Source organism: Sminthopsis crassicaudata, chromosome 1 (assembly GCF_048593235.1).
Source record: "Sminthopsis crassicaudata isolate SCR6 chromosome 1, ASM4859323v1, whole genome shotgun sequence".
Lineage (NCBI taxonomy): Eukaryota > Metazoa > Chordata > Mammalia > Dasyuromorphia > Dasyuridae > Sminthopsis > Sminthopsis crassicaudata.
This window is the reverse complement of record NC_133617.1, coordinates 195,987,392-196,000,130: the sequence shown is the minus strand read 5'-3', so window position 1 is coordinate 196,000,130 and position 12,739 is coordinate 195,987,392. Positions and strand designations below refer to the sequence as shown.

The 12,739-nt window shown below is 32.6% G+C and overlaps 1 protein-coding gene across 1 annotated transcript in view; it reads left to right on the top strand.

Moving 5' to 3' along the window:
* Window positions 1-12,739, top strand: part of ZNF236 (zinc finger protein 236) — a 223,298-nt gene that overhangs the window by 19,999 nt on the left and 190,560 nt on the right. Inside the window, exon 2 of the mRNA XM_074273648.1 lies at window positions 11,897-12,039. Within this exon, the coding sequence (XP_074129749.1) occupies window positions 11,897-12,039 (143 nt within the window). The remainder of the gene's footprint in view (window positions 1-11,896; window positions 12,040-12,739) is intronic.

Below are 12,739 nucleotides of genomic sequence, written 5' to 3'. Positions count from 1 at the left end.
GAATTTGTGTTCTGATCTTCCCTATCTCTATAGTGAGTTTTCTGTAGTGAGAACTCATTTTACTTTTTTGCTCATTTAAAAAAATTGAGCTTTGCTCCCTAGGGCACAAGAGATATTGTGCCAAGTCCTTTTTGTAGGGTGACAGAGGCCTCTGACTACGCTAGGCTGAAGTTGGGGTTGGTGGTGCTGCAGGCTTTTTTACTGTGCTGGGTGGGTCTGGCCAAATCTATTTTATTATGCTGAGGTTCAGAGGCTTACAGTTTGCTTTCTATAGTTGTGCTGAAAGTCTTATACCTAGTCTGCTAATTAGCTAGCCTCCAGAACCAAGATAGAGCAACCAATACTGCTATATTTTGGCCAAGAGCATCTTGCTAGATTTCTCATGCCAGGCCTCCTTGAGCAGGGTCTCTTCCTTGATTCTGTGCTGAGCTATTCCCTTCCATCCCCCTCGATGAGACAGATCTTTCTTGTAGTCCTTCCAAATTATCTTAAGCTGGAAAATTAGTACATTTTGAATGTTTGGATTCTGGTATATCATAGTTCAGAGGCTTTATCTAGTGTTCATTCTGAGGGAAGCTGGGCAGAGCTCAGGCAATATCCTGCCTATTCTTTACCTTCTTGGCCTAGAATAGCTTTTTAAAAGAGTATTTCCTTATGAAATGTTAATGCAAAAAGTATTGTTGAACATTGACATTTGAAAAAGGCCAAATAAAAAACCATCATATTCATTTTGTCCAAATTATGATAGGATTCTGTTCAGCTAGAGAAACTTAATAGATTACGTACAATTTGAGATCTTTTTCCATATTCTCTTTAACATGGCTTACCTTTATATTAGTATTTTTCAACAGATACATGAGTTCTTATGTCAAAAAAAAAAAAAGGATAACTACAAAGTTGTGTATACGAATGAAGAAAATAATTATCTTTTTTTTTTTTTTTTTTAAATAGGATCTTAAGTGTAGAATTGGAAGGGAACTTGGAACATCTTGTCTAATGCCATCAATTTATAGTTAAGAAAACTGAAACCTAATTCAAGGTCATGAAAGTAGTGAGTGGTGGTCAAGATTCAGATTTCCCCTTATTGTACTGTCTCCTTTTTTAGATTAAAGTTAAAATATTTATTCCTGAGTAAAAGTCCTTGGACTTGGTTGTTTAGGATTGTTTTTGTACACAATCATTTATCAGAAACTTCTTTTGGAGAAAGGCTAAAACTTATTTTTTTGTGTGTGTGGATAATATGCTTTTAATTATGAAAGATTACTATAAGTTATAGAGAAACTGTGATGCAGTCTTTTAAAGTGATGAGTTGTTTGTATTAAGCCTAATTTTTCACATTTTGATAATGATATTTTGGATATGTTATATTGTTAAAGGTGCCTGGGAATATATTTGCAACTAATGTATTTCTTCTATAGCTCAATATGAAATTGCATATTACTGACTAAAACTATTGGCCCATGGTAGGCCAATCTATCTATGGTAGATAGGATTGTTTTCTAATTTGTTGATTCTTTTTTTGAAGGGATTTATAACATAAAAACGCATTTTGTATGATATTGAGTATAAAGAAGTATTTAGTTCAGTAGAAATAATGGAATAAGCATTAAGTGCCAAGCATTATGTTAAGTGCTTATAAGTATTGTCTCATTTGACATAAATGAAATAAAGTACTGATAAAGCATTTAATTTTAAATTGCATATGAAAAATTGTATGGAGTACCTTGAAAAAAAAAGAATAATAGCTTTTATTTTGTTAGATCTTCTGATTATCAGTAAATGTGTAAGATATAGATTTACCAAGAGTATTAAATGCTGTCATGGCAAAAATCAAGTGAAGAGTCCAAGTTGAGGAGGGACTTTATTTGGGGGGGAGGACTTTACAATGTTTCTGTTTCTGGATGATATGCTGGTTGTGTTAACCCCTGAAATTTTGCAGAGCTTTCTTAATAATATCCATAAATCAATAGACATTTACTAAATGTTCATTTTGTGCCAGGCTCTGTGCTAAATGTTTGAAATACATAAATATAAGCACTGTCCCTATTAAAATATACATGTTAGTGGAGATAGTAAGGGAGGCTCAAAGAAGGATAAGGTGGAGAAAGAAGGAATTCAAATGATGGTGTGGTAGAGAAAGTCAAGTGTCAAGAATAGAGGATGAAGAATAATGAAGACAACAAGGTTTACCTGGGTATGTTCTTTATTATTATTATAATGATGAATGTATATTTATTTTGTTAACTATTTCTCAATTACATTACATTTTCTTTAACTTACATTTTCAAAAAAATTTAGTTCCAAATTCTCTGCTTTCTTCTTGCCCTTCCCTCACCCTTTGAGGAGGCAAGCAATATGATATCAATTATAATATAGTCAAATTTCCATATTAACAGGTATCTTCTTAAAATGTAATTCTGAGAGGAGCTGATCAGTCAGAGAGGAAGGGGCTATCTGACAGATGATAGTTGCAGGATGAGAAGGCTGCAAAAGGAGTGACCTTCCTAGATGATAAGGAGGCCATAGCATGGTTAGAGCAGAGATATCAAACACAGATTTTCTGCATCCCAAACATTTACTAATTTGAAAATTTAGCAAAAATACAGTAAAATATAGATCATATTACATTTTAAAATTAAGATTAAAGCTCGTAGGAATCCTTTTAAAGTTTGGCATCTCTGTTGTAGAAAGAGTGCCAAGAGTCACTAAAGCCTAGAGTGGAATAAAGACTTGGCTGATATGTATGTTTTCCTTAAAATGGAGTTTCTGGGATCAGATGACTAAAGTTTCCAGGGATTCTGGGAGAAAAGAGTTGTAGGTTCAGAGTTTACATACGATATGAAGAATTCAGAGAAAGAGTGACTTTTCAGACTGAGGAGGTTACTGTGCCATTCAGTTTGACTATTCACTCAACTAAACTCAGAGAAAGAATGACTTCTTCAAAATACAATATGCATTTGGATGTTATATATAACTTAGCTTTCATTATATTTATTTGGGACAGAGTTAGTAAATGGACAGTAAACATGACCAAGAGTAGAGCAGAGTTGAGATATTAGGAGTACAGTTGCCATTGAAATATTTAACAATAAAACTTTCTGCTCAGTTGGACATAGTCTGGACATAAATATATTCTGTTATTGGGGTCCATATTATGAGCTAGATAGGGAGTAGATAGACTGAATTCCAGACTGAAAAATATATCTGAATGAATTTCACAGTTGTTTGAAAGATTCCAGGTTGGCTACTGTAACAAAAAAATATTAATTTTTTTGGTTATGCATAGAATTTCCAAGTTTTTAAAGAATCAAAATTATAATCCACTCAAAAAGCAATGTAAAGTGATTATGGTAACATTTTACCAAAAATAGTTTATATATGATTTCACATGATAACTGACCAAAAAAAGTAGCAAAAACATGTATTACCAGAAAAAGAGAGTTTCTGATTATGTAGTAAAAATAAAATGCAACAGAAACATAGTTCAAAGGGCATATTTTTAACCTAGTTCTTTTTTTTTTTTTTATGAGACCTTAGTAATATTGGTAGAATCTTATATGTAGTATATACATAAAGATGTGGATAAAAATTAGACAGAATGAGAAGATATGGAAGGGTTAATAGAATCATAACTAGATTTGAGAGAAACCTTAGATTCCCCAGGGTTCCTAGTCTTTGTGTGTGTGTGTGTGTGTGTGTGTGTGTGTGTGTATCATGTTCTTTTTTAGCAGATGTTTTATAATTGTATCTATAGATTGTCAAGCATTTACACATTTAAAATTGTATTATTTTTATTATAGCTTTTTATTTTCAAAACATGCATGGAAAATTTTTCAACAATGACCCTTGCAAAACTTTATGTTCCAAATCTCCCCTACCCCCTCCCACTCCCCATGGCAAGTAATTCAATAATATGTTATTATATATGTTTAAAAAATATATGTTAAATCCAATATATGTATACATATTTATACAGTTGTTGTGCTGCAAAAGAAAAATCAGATCAAAAAGGGGAAAAAATGAGAAAGAAAATAAAATGCAAGCAAACAACAAAAAAGAGTGAAAATGCTATGTTGTAATCCACACTCAGTTCTCATAGTATTCTCTCTGGGTATACATGTCTCTCTTAACCATAAGTCGTTATGTTTCTTCCTTACCTAGTTTTTTTTTTTCCCCCCTGCCCAGTTTTTTTTTTTTTTTAAACACATAGAATGCTGATACTTTACATGTATTTTGTTGTTCTTGAAACTTTGCTGAAGTCATTGTTTCAGTTAATGTTTTGGTTGACTTTTCCAGCATTCCTTAAATAAACCATCATACTACCTACAAAAAAGACAAATTGTATCCTTTTTTGCCTATACTTTTTTCCTCAATTTATTTTTAAGTCCCTTGTTCTTGAATTTCCATCATGGACCTAATATTTTTGATATACTCATGTAAAATTGGAAAAATGTGCTTTACAAACTTATATTATTTCATATCATCTCAGGCCATTTAATCTGGCCCATTTGAACAAGAATTTCCTTTACTATATTTCTGAAAAGTAGTGACCAATCTTTGTTTTAAGTAAGGGGGTGGGAAAGTCAAAGGGAAGAGAGAACAACTACCTTCTAGTGATCATTCATTCCTGTTTGAAATAGCTCTAATTTAGGGATTCCCAATCTTTTTTGTTCCATGTAACCCTTCACTTTCAGTAAACTTTGCAGCATTCCCTATTCAATATAAAGGTAAATAAATTCTGGTGTTTCTTTGCATATTAAGTAGAAGAGATTAATTTTCCATAAATGAAATTTTCTTTTAGTACATAAATTTTTATTAGTTAAATATTTATCAGAACATAGTCAAATTAACTAGTGAGACTGATCATATTTTGCTTCCACTTTGTTTCCTCCTTTGGAATTGTTTGATGGAGAACAGCAATGAAAATCTTCTCTTTCACAAAGATACAATGTTGTAAATAGTAAGAATTGGATATGCTTTTCTAAGGATATATTAAAAATACTGGGTCTTTATTGATTGGAAGGTGATTTAGAGTTTTTGGTTATTATGGTTATCATTTAGTTTGTCATTAGCTGTTTTTTTCCCCCCTTGCTTAATATTAAAAGTGTTTTATCTAAACCTCATTCATTTCATTTTGGCCAGTGGGAATTTCTCCCTCAGTTATTCTAAAAATTTTCAGATATAATCCTTCTACCCTTTTCTACCTTGTCTATACGTCATCATAATTTCTCAAAACCACATTTTTCTTCTTCCTTTTTTCCCTTTCTTCTTCTCTCCCTCCCTTTCTCTGTTTCTTTCCTTCTTTTGGAATACTAAAGTAGAATAATGTTATTTACCAATAGCTTCTTTTGACAACCTTCTTTAACCCTGACGAATAATCATGTGTCAGATTAAGAAAGTTTGCTCTAATCATTAGGTTTAACAATGAATAAAATTCTTGTTTGTCCACACTTATCATTTTAGGTTGGAAAGTGTAATACACAGTTCTCCCAAATGTTATTGAGCAGTAGGGATCCATCTAGGGGCTTCTCAGACTCAGACAGCTTGCCTTGGCTCTATCTAGGCTCACTTTTGAAAGTCCAGATTGGAAGAAAAGGGGTTACAAACAGCTAGCCATCTTCTGGTCCTGGAAGAACCTAAATGTATGTTTTCTTTGAACTTTTTCAGAGAATCCTTAGTTATTCTTTATCTCAATTTGGATCTTTTTCTTTTGCTTACCTTAGGAACATGATGCCTTTTAAAACTCTGACCATACATGGTGTTTTCTTGGCAAAAATACTGGAGTGGTTTGTCATTTATTTTTCTAGTTCATTTTACAGATGAGGAAACAGGGTCACTTGACTTACCCAGGGTCACACAGTAAGTTTCTGAGACCACATTTGCACTCAGGAATGTGAGTCTTCCTGACTTCCACTGCACTACATATTGCCTAAGTCATCTAGATTTTAAGAAAATTAGTTTGAACTATAGCTTTTTTTTTGGACAATTAGCATAGATCATTTATTCTGAAGAAAGAAGATTTTTGGGGTTGGCAGAATATGAGGAAAGGATTATTTGGGGCACTTGGAAAAAATAGAAGTCCAAGGATATAGAAGCAGAAAGAATTTATGGGTTTTCCTAGAATCTGAGTGATATTTTAAAATGATCAGAATGACCACAGTTTGTGTTCTAAAAGCAAATTAAAAGTTATTGATTTAGACTTATGCCTAGGGTAGAAAAAACAAAGAATTTTCTCATGACATAATGTAATTTCAATTTCTATTGTCTTAAATATTTAGGAGTAGTTAAAATTAGACTACTTTGTAATTCTTTTGGAAAGAAGCTTATTGAAGAATACAGTAACTGATTTGAAAACATCCAGAAATTTTTTAAAAGGGTAAAGTTTTTATTTATTGTAGCTGCATTTCTGCTACATAAAACATGAATGAATTAAGAATGGTTTTTATTTAGATATTTTTTAATTGTTACAGATTTTTTTTTTTTTAATTGAGTTCCACTGAAGAAATTTCTCATGGTATTGAATCTTATAGGGGAATGTATTGAATGATTGATTATAGCATTCTTGGGCTATTTCAATAGAATCTTAAGTTCTAACATTTCTTATTAGATAAAAATTACAAAAAGAGAATATTATGTCACTTGATAGAGCCAAAACAACCTTTATATCTGAGCCTTGAAAGTCATAAACATTTTATACTCTTTGAGAAGGCTTTTTTTATTTTAAAGCAAAGTGTTGGTATAGGTAAGATGGAAAGGGGTATAAATGTGTGTGTGTGTGTGTGTGTGTGTGTGTGTGTGTGTGTGTGTGTGTGTGTGTGTTTATGTACACATTTATTATTGCCATGATTATAAATTATGCTTTTTTGAAATAAATACAAATGTGATTCTTAGTATTTATCATAGACATAGCTAAAGCTCTTCTGGTCTCCCTAGGAATGACAACTTCTCCAGTTGTAGTATCTGTTGGATTATAAGGGAGCATGACCAATCTTAATACTGACTATAGGATGTGTAAGTGGTAGAATAGAGTTCTTCTGAAAAGATTGGGAGACTGTATAGTATACAGGAAAGAGTTTTTAATCTCTAGTCGGAGAACTTGGGTATGAATATTGTTTTGGTTCCTTTGTGACTTTAGACAAATGACTTAATCTTTTTTTTTTTTTTTTTTTTTCTCCCTGAGGCTGGGGTTAAGTGACTTGCCCAGTTAAGTGTCTGAGATCAGATTTGAACTCGGGTCCTCCTGAATTCAAGGCTGGGGCTCTATCCACTGCGCCACCTAGCTGCACCGACTTAATCATTTTGGGACCTAGTTTTTCTCTTCTATAAAATGAAATTGGCACAAGTAATCTCTGAGGTTGCTTTTTTCTTTCATTCCTTTATACTTTGTTCCGTGACTTAGACTACCCATGAAAATGTAAAGTGACTGGTAGTTTGTGTCACATAACAGAAGAGTAGATGGTATTGGGAATGGGGATGGGAGAGGCAGAGGTCAGGATTGCTGAGTTTCACAATAGCAGAGGAATTTTGAAGATTAAAGGATTGCTCTAGCAATGGGTTAAGAGGTCAAATGAGTGATCCATTTGTGTTGGACTTTTAAATCAGCTGGCTAAGCCCTATTTAATTAAGATCTGGGTATTTTTTTTTGTAATGTTCTGTTGTCTCTCGATTATAATCCTTCTCTGGGAGGAGGTTTCTTTTCTGTAAATCCTTTTCTCTGGGAGCAGGTTTCTTCCTAGACTTCTGTAGCCTCCAGCCAGAATGAAGGTAGAGGAGGGAATGAATCAGACACTGCCTCCAAGAGTGTGGGATTGTGGGTTTCCAGGAAGTCAATCCTAGTTGTGAATCTCCATGAGCAGGCTTTTCCTTTAGTTCTTGTGAATCGGCTCTTGTCCAAGTGTCCCCAGTCAGCACCACAGTAGAATCTCGAATCCTTCTCTTCCTGCATCCTGGCTCCTTAAATCCTCCCATAGAATGGGCTTGTGGGAACTCCTTACAACGAATGAGCTAGCTCCTTTTAAAGGTGTAAACTCCTTTTAAAGGTGTGAGCTCTGAGCTAGAGAATTGTTAAGTACTAATTTATCTATCACCTATAAGGATTCTAACATTTTTGGTTTCCAAAATGGATTTACCTTATTTTATTACCAATTTTCAGATTCTTGTGGTTTTATCTTATAGAGTTTTCAGAGATCCTGATTTTTATGCTTGCCAAAAGTGTTATTCTTGTGATAGAAGAAATCCAGTACAAAGTTGAAGAAGTATATGGCAAAGTTCTCTGGATGCTTCTGTGTGTATGGCATTGTGTTGGTTGCATTTAGCCTTGGAATGTTGCCTATCTTGCTCCTGGAAGTTGTAATTATTCAAAAGTGTGTTGGATAAATATTCATAAAGAAAAGAACAAATGGATGCTTGTCTATTTTCCAAATTTTGATATGAATTTATTGTACCAATGTGACTACTAGTGCCCTTTCCCATTTAACGTTAAATTCACCCTGAAACTTCATAAATGGATCCACAATAGAGTAGTTCTTACCCAGAGAACATCCATTATCCATATCCAAATTGATCTCAGACATAGTGAACTCTGGAGCCAGAGTTGGATGGGAGAGAAGAGCAGACTATATTGCCTTTGAGAAAATTGCAAAATATCTTTAATGATCTCAAAATTACATTAGAAGTAAAAGTCCATTTTTAAAAATATAAGCATTCTAAAAGTGTTGCCAAATGACAATAGATGGGATGAGAATAAGAAATATAATACATAGAGAAATAGATGAGCTTGATAGCTGTGAGCAATCTCTAAAATATGACATAGAAAGAACTTAAAACAACAGTACTTAAAAGATATCTTCAAAAATGTATGGTTAAGGAAAGAAATTCATAGGTTGAACAGTCAAAGATGAATAACAGCTGCACTATTGGAGTAAACAACCAGACTGAACAGATTGCAGATTCTTTTGAATAGTTTAATAATAATAACAGTTTTAATATGGTGCTTTAAAATTTGCAAAAGTACTTTAAATGTAATGTCATTTGATCAGCACAATAATCCTTTGAGGCAAGGTGCCCATTTTGCATTTAGGGAAACTAAGGCTGAGAGAAATTGTGATTTGCCCAAGGTTATACTGCTATTAAGTGTCTGACCCAAAATTCAAACTCATAATTCCTGATTCCAAATCTAGCACTCTGTCTAGCCTGCCACCCAACTGCTTAGGGTTCAATTAATTTTGTGTAATTTGTGTATATGTGTGTGTGCGTGCACGTACACATGTTCCATGGGTGCTTTATAGGGGATAGAGAGCTAGCACTGAAACCAGTACAATAGGGTTCAAGTTCTGCTTCTGACACATGGACAAATGCTCCTCAGTGCTTTAGGCAGAACTAGAAATTATGAAACTAGAAATTGCCTTGAAGGTGCTAGTCATCAGTGCTTGAAGGAGAGGTTCTTTATACTATTGAAACTACAATCTCTATCTCTTTTTTATGTATATGCATATATACAAATGTCCATATAGAATGTCTTTTAAATAGATTTTTTTTTTCCTCTTCCTGAAGCAGTTGGGTTTAGTGACTTGCTCAGGATGTCACACAGCTAGGAATTATTATGTGTCTAAGATCAGATTTGAGCTCAGGTCCTCCTGACTTTAGGGCTTGGTGCTCTATCCACTGTACCATCTTAAATAGATGTTTTTGAAGAATATTACCTATATTCCGGGAGTAGCTTGAACTTTTACTCTACATTTTTTTCCTTAATAGAATAATTTCAAATATGAATATAAAAGAATATCAAAATTGGAAGGAATTTCAGAGAATGTCTAGTTTCACCATACCAGAATAAGAATACTAAACATCTAGTCATGTTTTCTCTTGGAAACCTGAATGCTAAGGGAACTTATTCACTAAGGCAAGCCATTCATTTTTGGATAGTTGTAATTGTTATAAAGATTTCCTTTATATATAATAAACTAAAATATGTCTTTCTAAGTTACTGCATCTAATTCTTTGAATTCTAGAAGAATAACCATTCCCTCTTCTACCTGATAACCATTCAGTTACTTTATTTGTCATTTCACTGAACAAGATTTGAAGGCTATAACCACTATAATGGCCTACCTTCTGTTTCTGAGCCTTTTTGTCAGCACCTGAAATGTACTTTAGCATTTTAGAATTGGTTTCTGTCAAAATGTAGTCTAATGAAAACTGTTCCTGATTTTCCAAGGTAGTATCATCTTCCCCCAAACCATATTGTATTTATTTTGAATCTATTTTTATATGTACACGATAGAATGTAAACATTTCTTGAGGACAAAGACTTTGTTTGGCACCTCCTAAGTACTAATACATTTGTTGTTTAACCAATTGACTACCATACATTATATAGCAGATAAGAAAGAGATTATGTAGCCCAGACCTCTTATTTTATAGTTGACAAAATGAGTTCAGAAACTTGAATGATTTGTCCAGTGACACATAAGTGGCAGAGCCTGCATTTCTTAGGAAGGAGTTCTCTAAATCCAGAACCATTTCACTATTATCTTAATTTTTTATGTCATATTTGCCTCTAATAATGATATTTGCCATTTGTTATGCACAACTTATCATTGGTAATATGCTCACTTTCTGTCCAATTGCCTTTCCGTTGCCCTCTCCCCTTTTTTTAAACTTTTATGATTTCTTGATAATGGGACTATAGCAGCTTGTAGTGATAAAAATTAGTTCCTGATTCATTTTTTAATGAACAGCTGAAAGATCAATGAAATAATTTCGAATATGTATTTGCTACATGTATATTTATTTAAAGGGAAAAAAAAATCATTCCTGAATAGCTTTTTGAAAGGGAAATTGCCTATACAAATTAATTTTTTAAAATAAAAGTAGTCAGTACAATTGTTAATTATATGTTAAATGTTTATTATAATTAACATGTTAATTTTAGGTTCAGTTTAGGTCCAGGTATAAAATAATTGTATCTAAGTTTTTTTACAAATATATTTTTTGGGGCTCTTAAGATTACTGTTTATGTTAAGTTTATGGTCATTTAGAGCATAAAAATTTAAAATTTTAAATTATTAAAGAAGCATATAATTCTGCCTCTTTTTGATGGCATATTATTTCACATTTCTATGGTTTATTTGATGGCATGGACCAGTCTCCATTTTATAGCAGTTTTGTGGATAAAAGTTACTTTATAATTAACCTAGTGAAGATTTTTTTAGGAACAAGGCCTTGAATTGAAAGGCAAGCATTGCTTAGCTGTTGCTTCAGTAGGATTTGTTTATTGGACTACATATAAGCTCCTTTAGAGTAGAGACTGCTTTTCTTTGTATTTAGCATAGAGCCAGGTACATAGTATATTGATTGATTTAGCTACATAGTTCACAAATGGCTGTATAAAAGATTTCTATACTCATGTTAGAAGCTTGTTTTCATTATATAAATCAGTATTGAATCTGTAGCTCTTGGTATGGAACAGGTAAGATTGAAAAGGAAAAGACTGGGGAAAGGATGAGAGAGATATGAGGCGTTTCAATAATAATGTAGTGAGCTAGAAGCTACATTAAGAAAATCTTTAAGGTGGTATGATTATCTTAATGCTTTTTTGTTCAGCTAGCTTCAAGAATCTAATGAATTCTTATTTATTTAGAAGCATATTTTGGAGTTACTTTAATGTCTCATTACTGTAAATTGCTTCTCTGTAATTTAGAAACATCCTCTAGTACAGTTTGAAAAGAATTTCTGTAATTTTGACTTCAGACTCTTTCAAATAATATTTTTTCTCAAATTTATCATCATATAGTTTTTCATCTAGCTAAATTACATAGATATATTTGTGTAATGAGAATGACAATGAGAATGTGTAATGAGAATGTTTATTATCTATACTTGTGCAATTTTGTAGATGGAGTTTTAACATTGAATGCGGAGAACACTAATTATGCCTATCAAGTTCCAAACTTCCATAAATGTGATATCTGTCTGCTATCTTTTCCAAAAGAGACACAGTTTCAACGCCACATGAGGGATCACGAGCAAAATGATAAGGTATGTATTTTTTGAAAGGGAAAGCAAAAATGTGTGCGTTGAAACTGGAGATACCTATTAGGATTAAAACCCTCAAATTAGATTTTAAATGTGTTATTAATTAATTTTGACTATATATTTCTAAAGGGTTATAAAAAATTTCTCACATCTCACAGTTCAAAAGAATAATCACTGCTTTGATAGCTTTATAGTATTTATTATTTTTGACTTGTCAATAAATTTGTAAGTTTTAAAAAGAATGGAGACTATTCCATTGAATTCAGGTATTTGGATTAATGCGTGAAGAGAGAAATTGAACTCTGTAATTCAGTTTCTTTATAAAAGATTTCATATTTTTTCAGGAATTTTGCAACAAGCTATTTACAGAAGAGAGTATCTGTTATTTGAACTTCTCTTTATAATAGTATTCTGGATAATATTTTAGGATACATTTTAGAAAGGAACCTACACTTTTTTGAGTGCTTTTCTGTGAAACCCTGTTATATTCTGAATTGAAGAATTAATTCCTTGACACACAAAAAGTTCAAGTAACAACTAACCAGTGCTTCTTTCTTTCCATATGTGTAGGTAAACCTAGGCTAATGGGCTGTCTGAGACCAGGGAAGCACAAGGGATCTTTTTGCTAGGGAATATGGGTATGGCCAATTCAGGCTTTATTTCTAGAATAAAGCTGTGGTATCACTAAAGCCTTTCTTCTTTG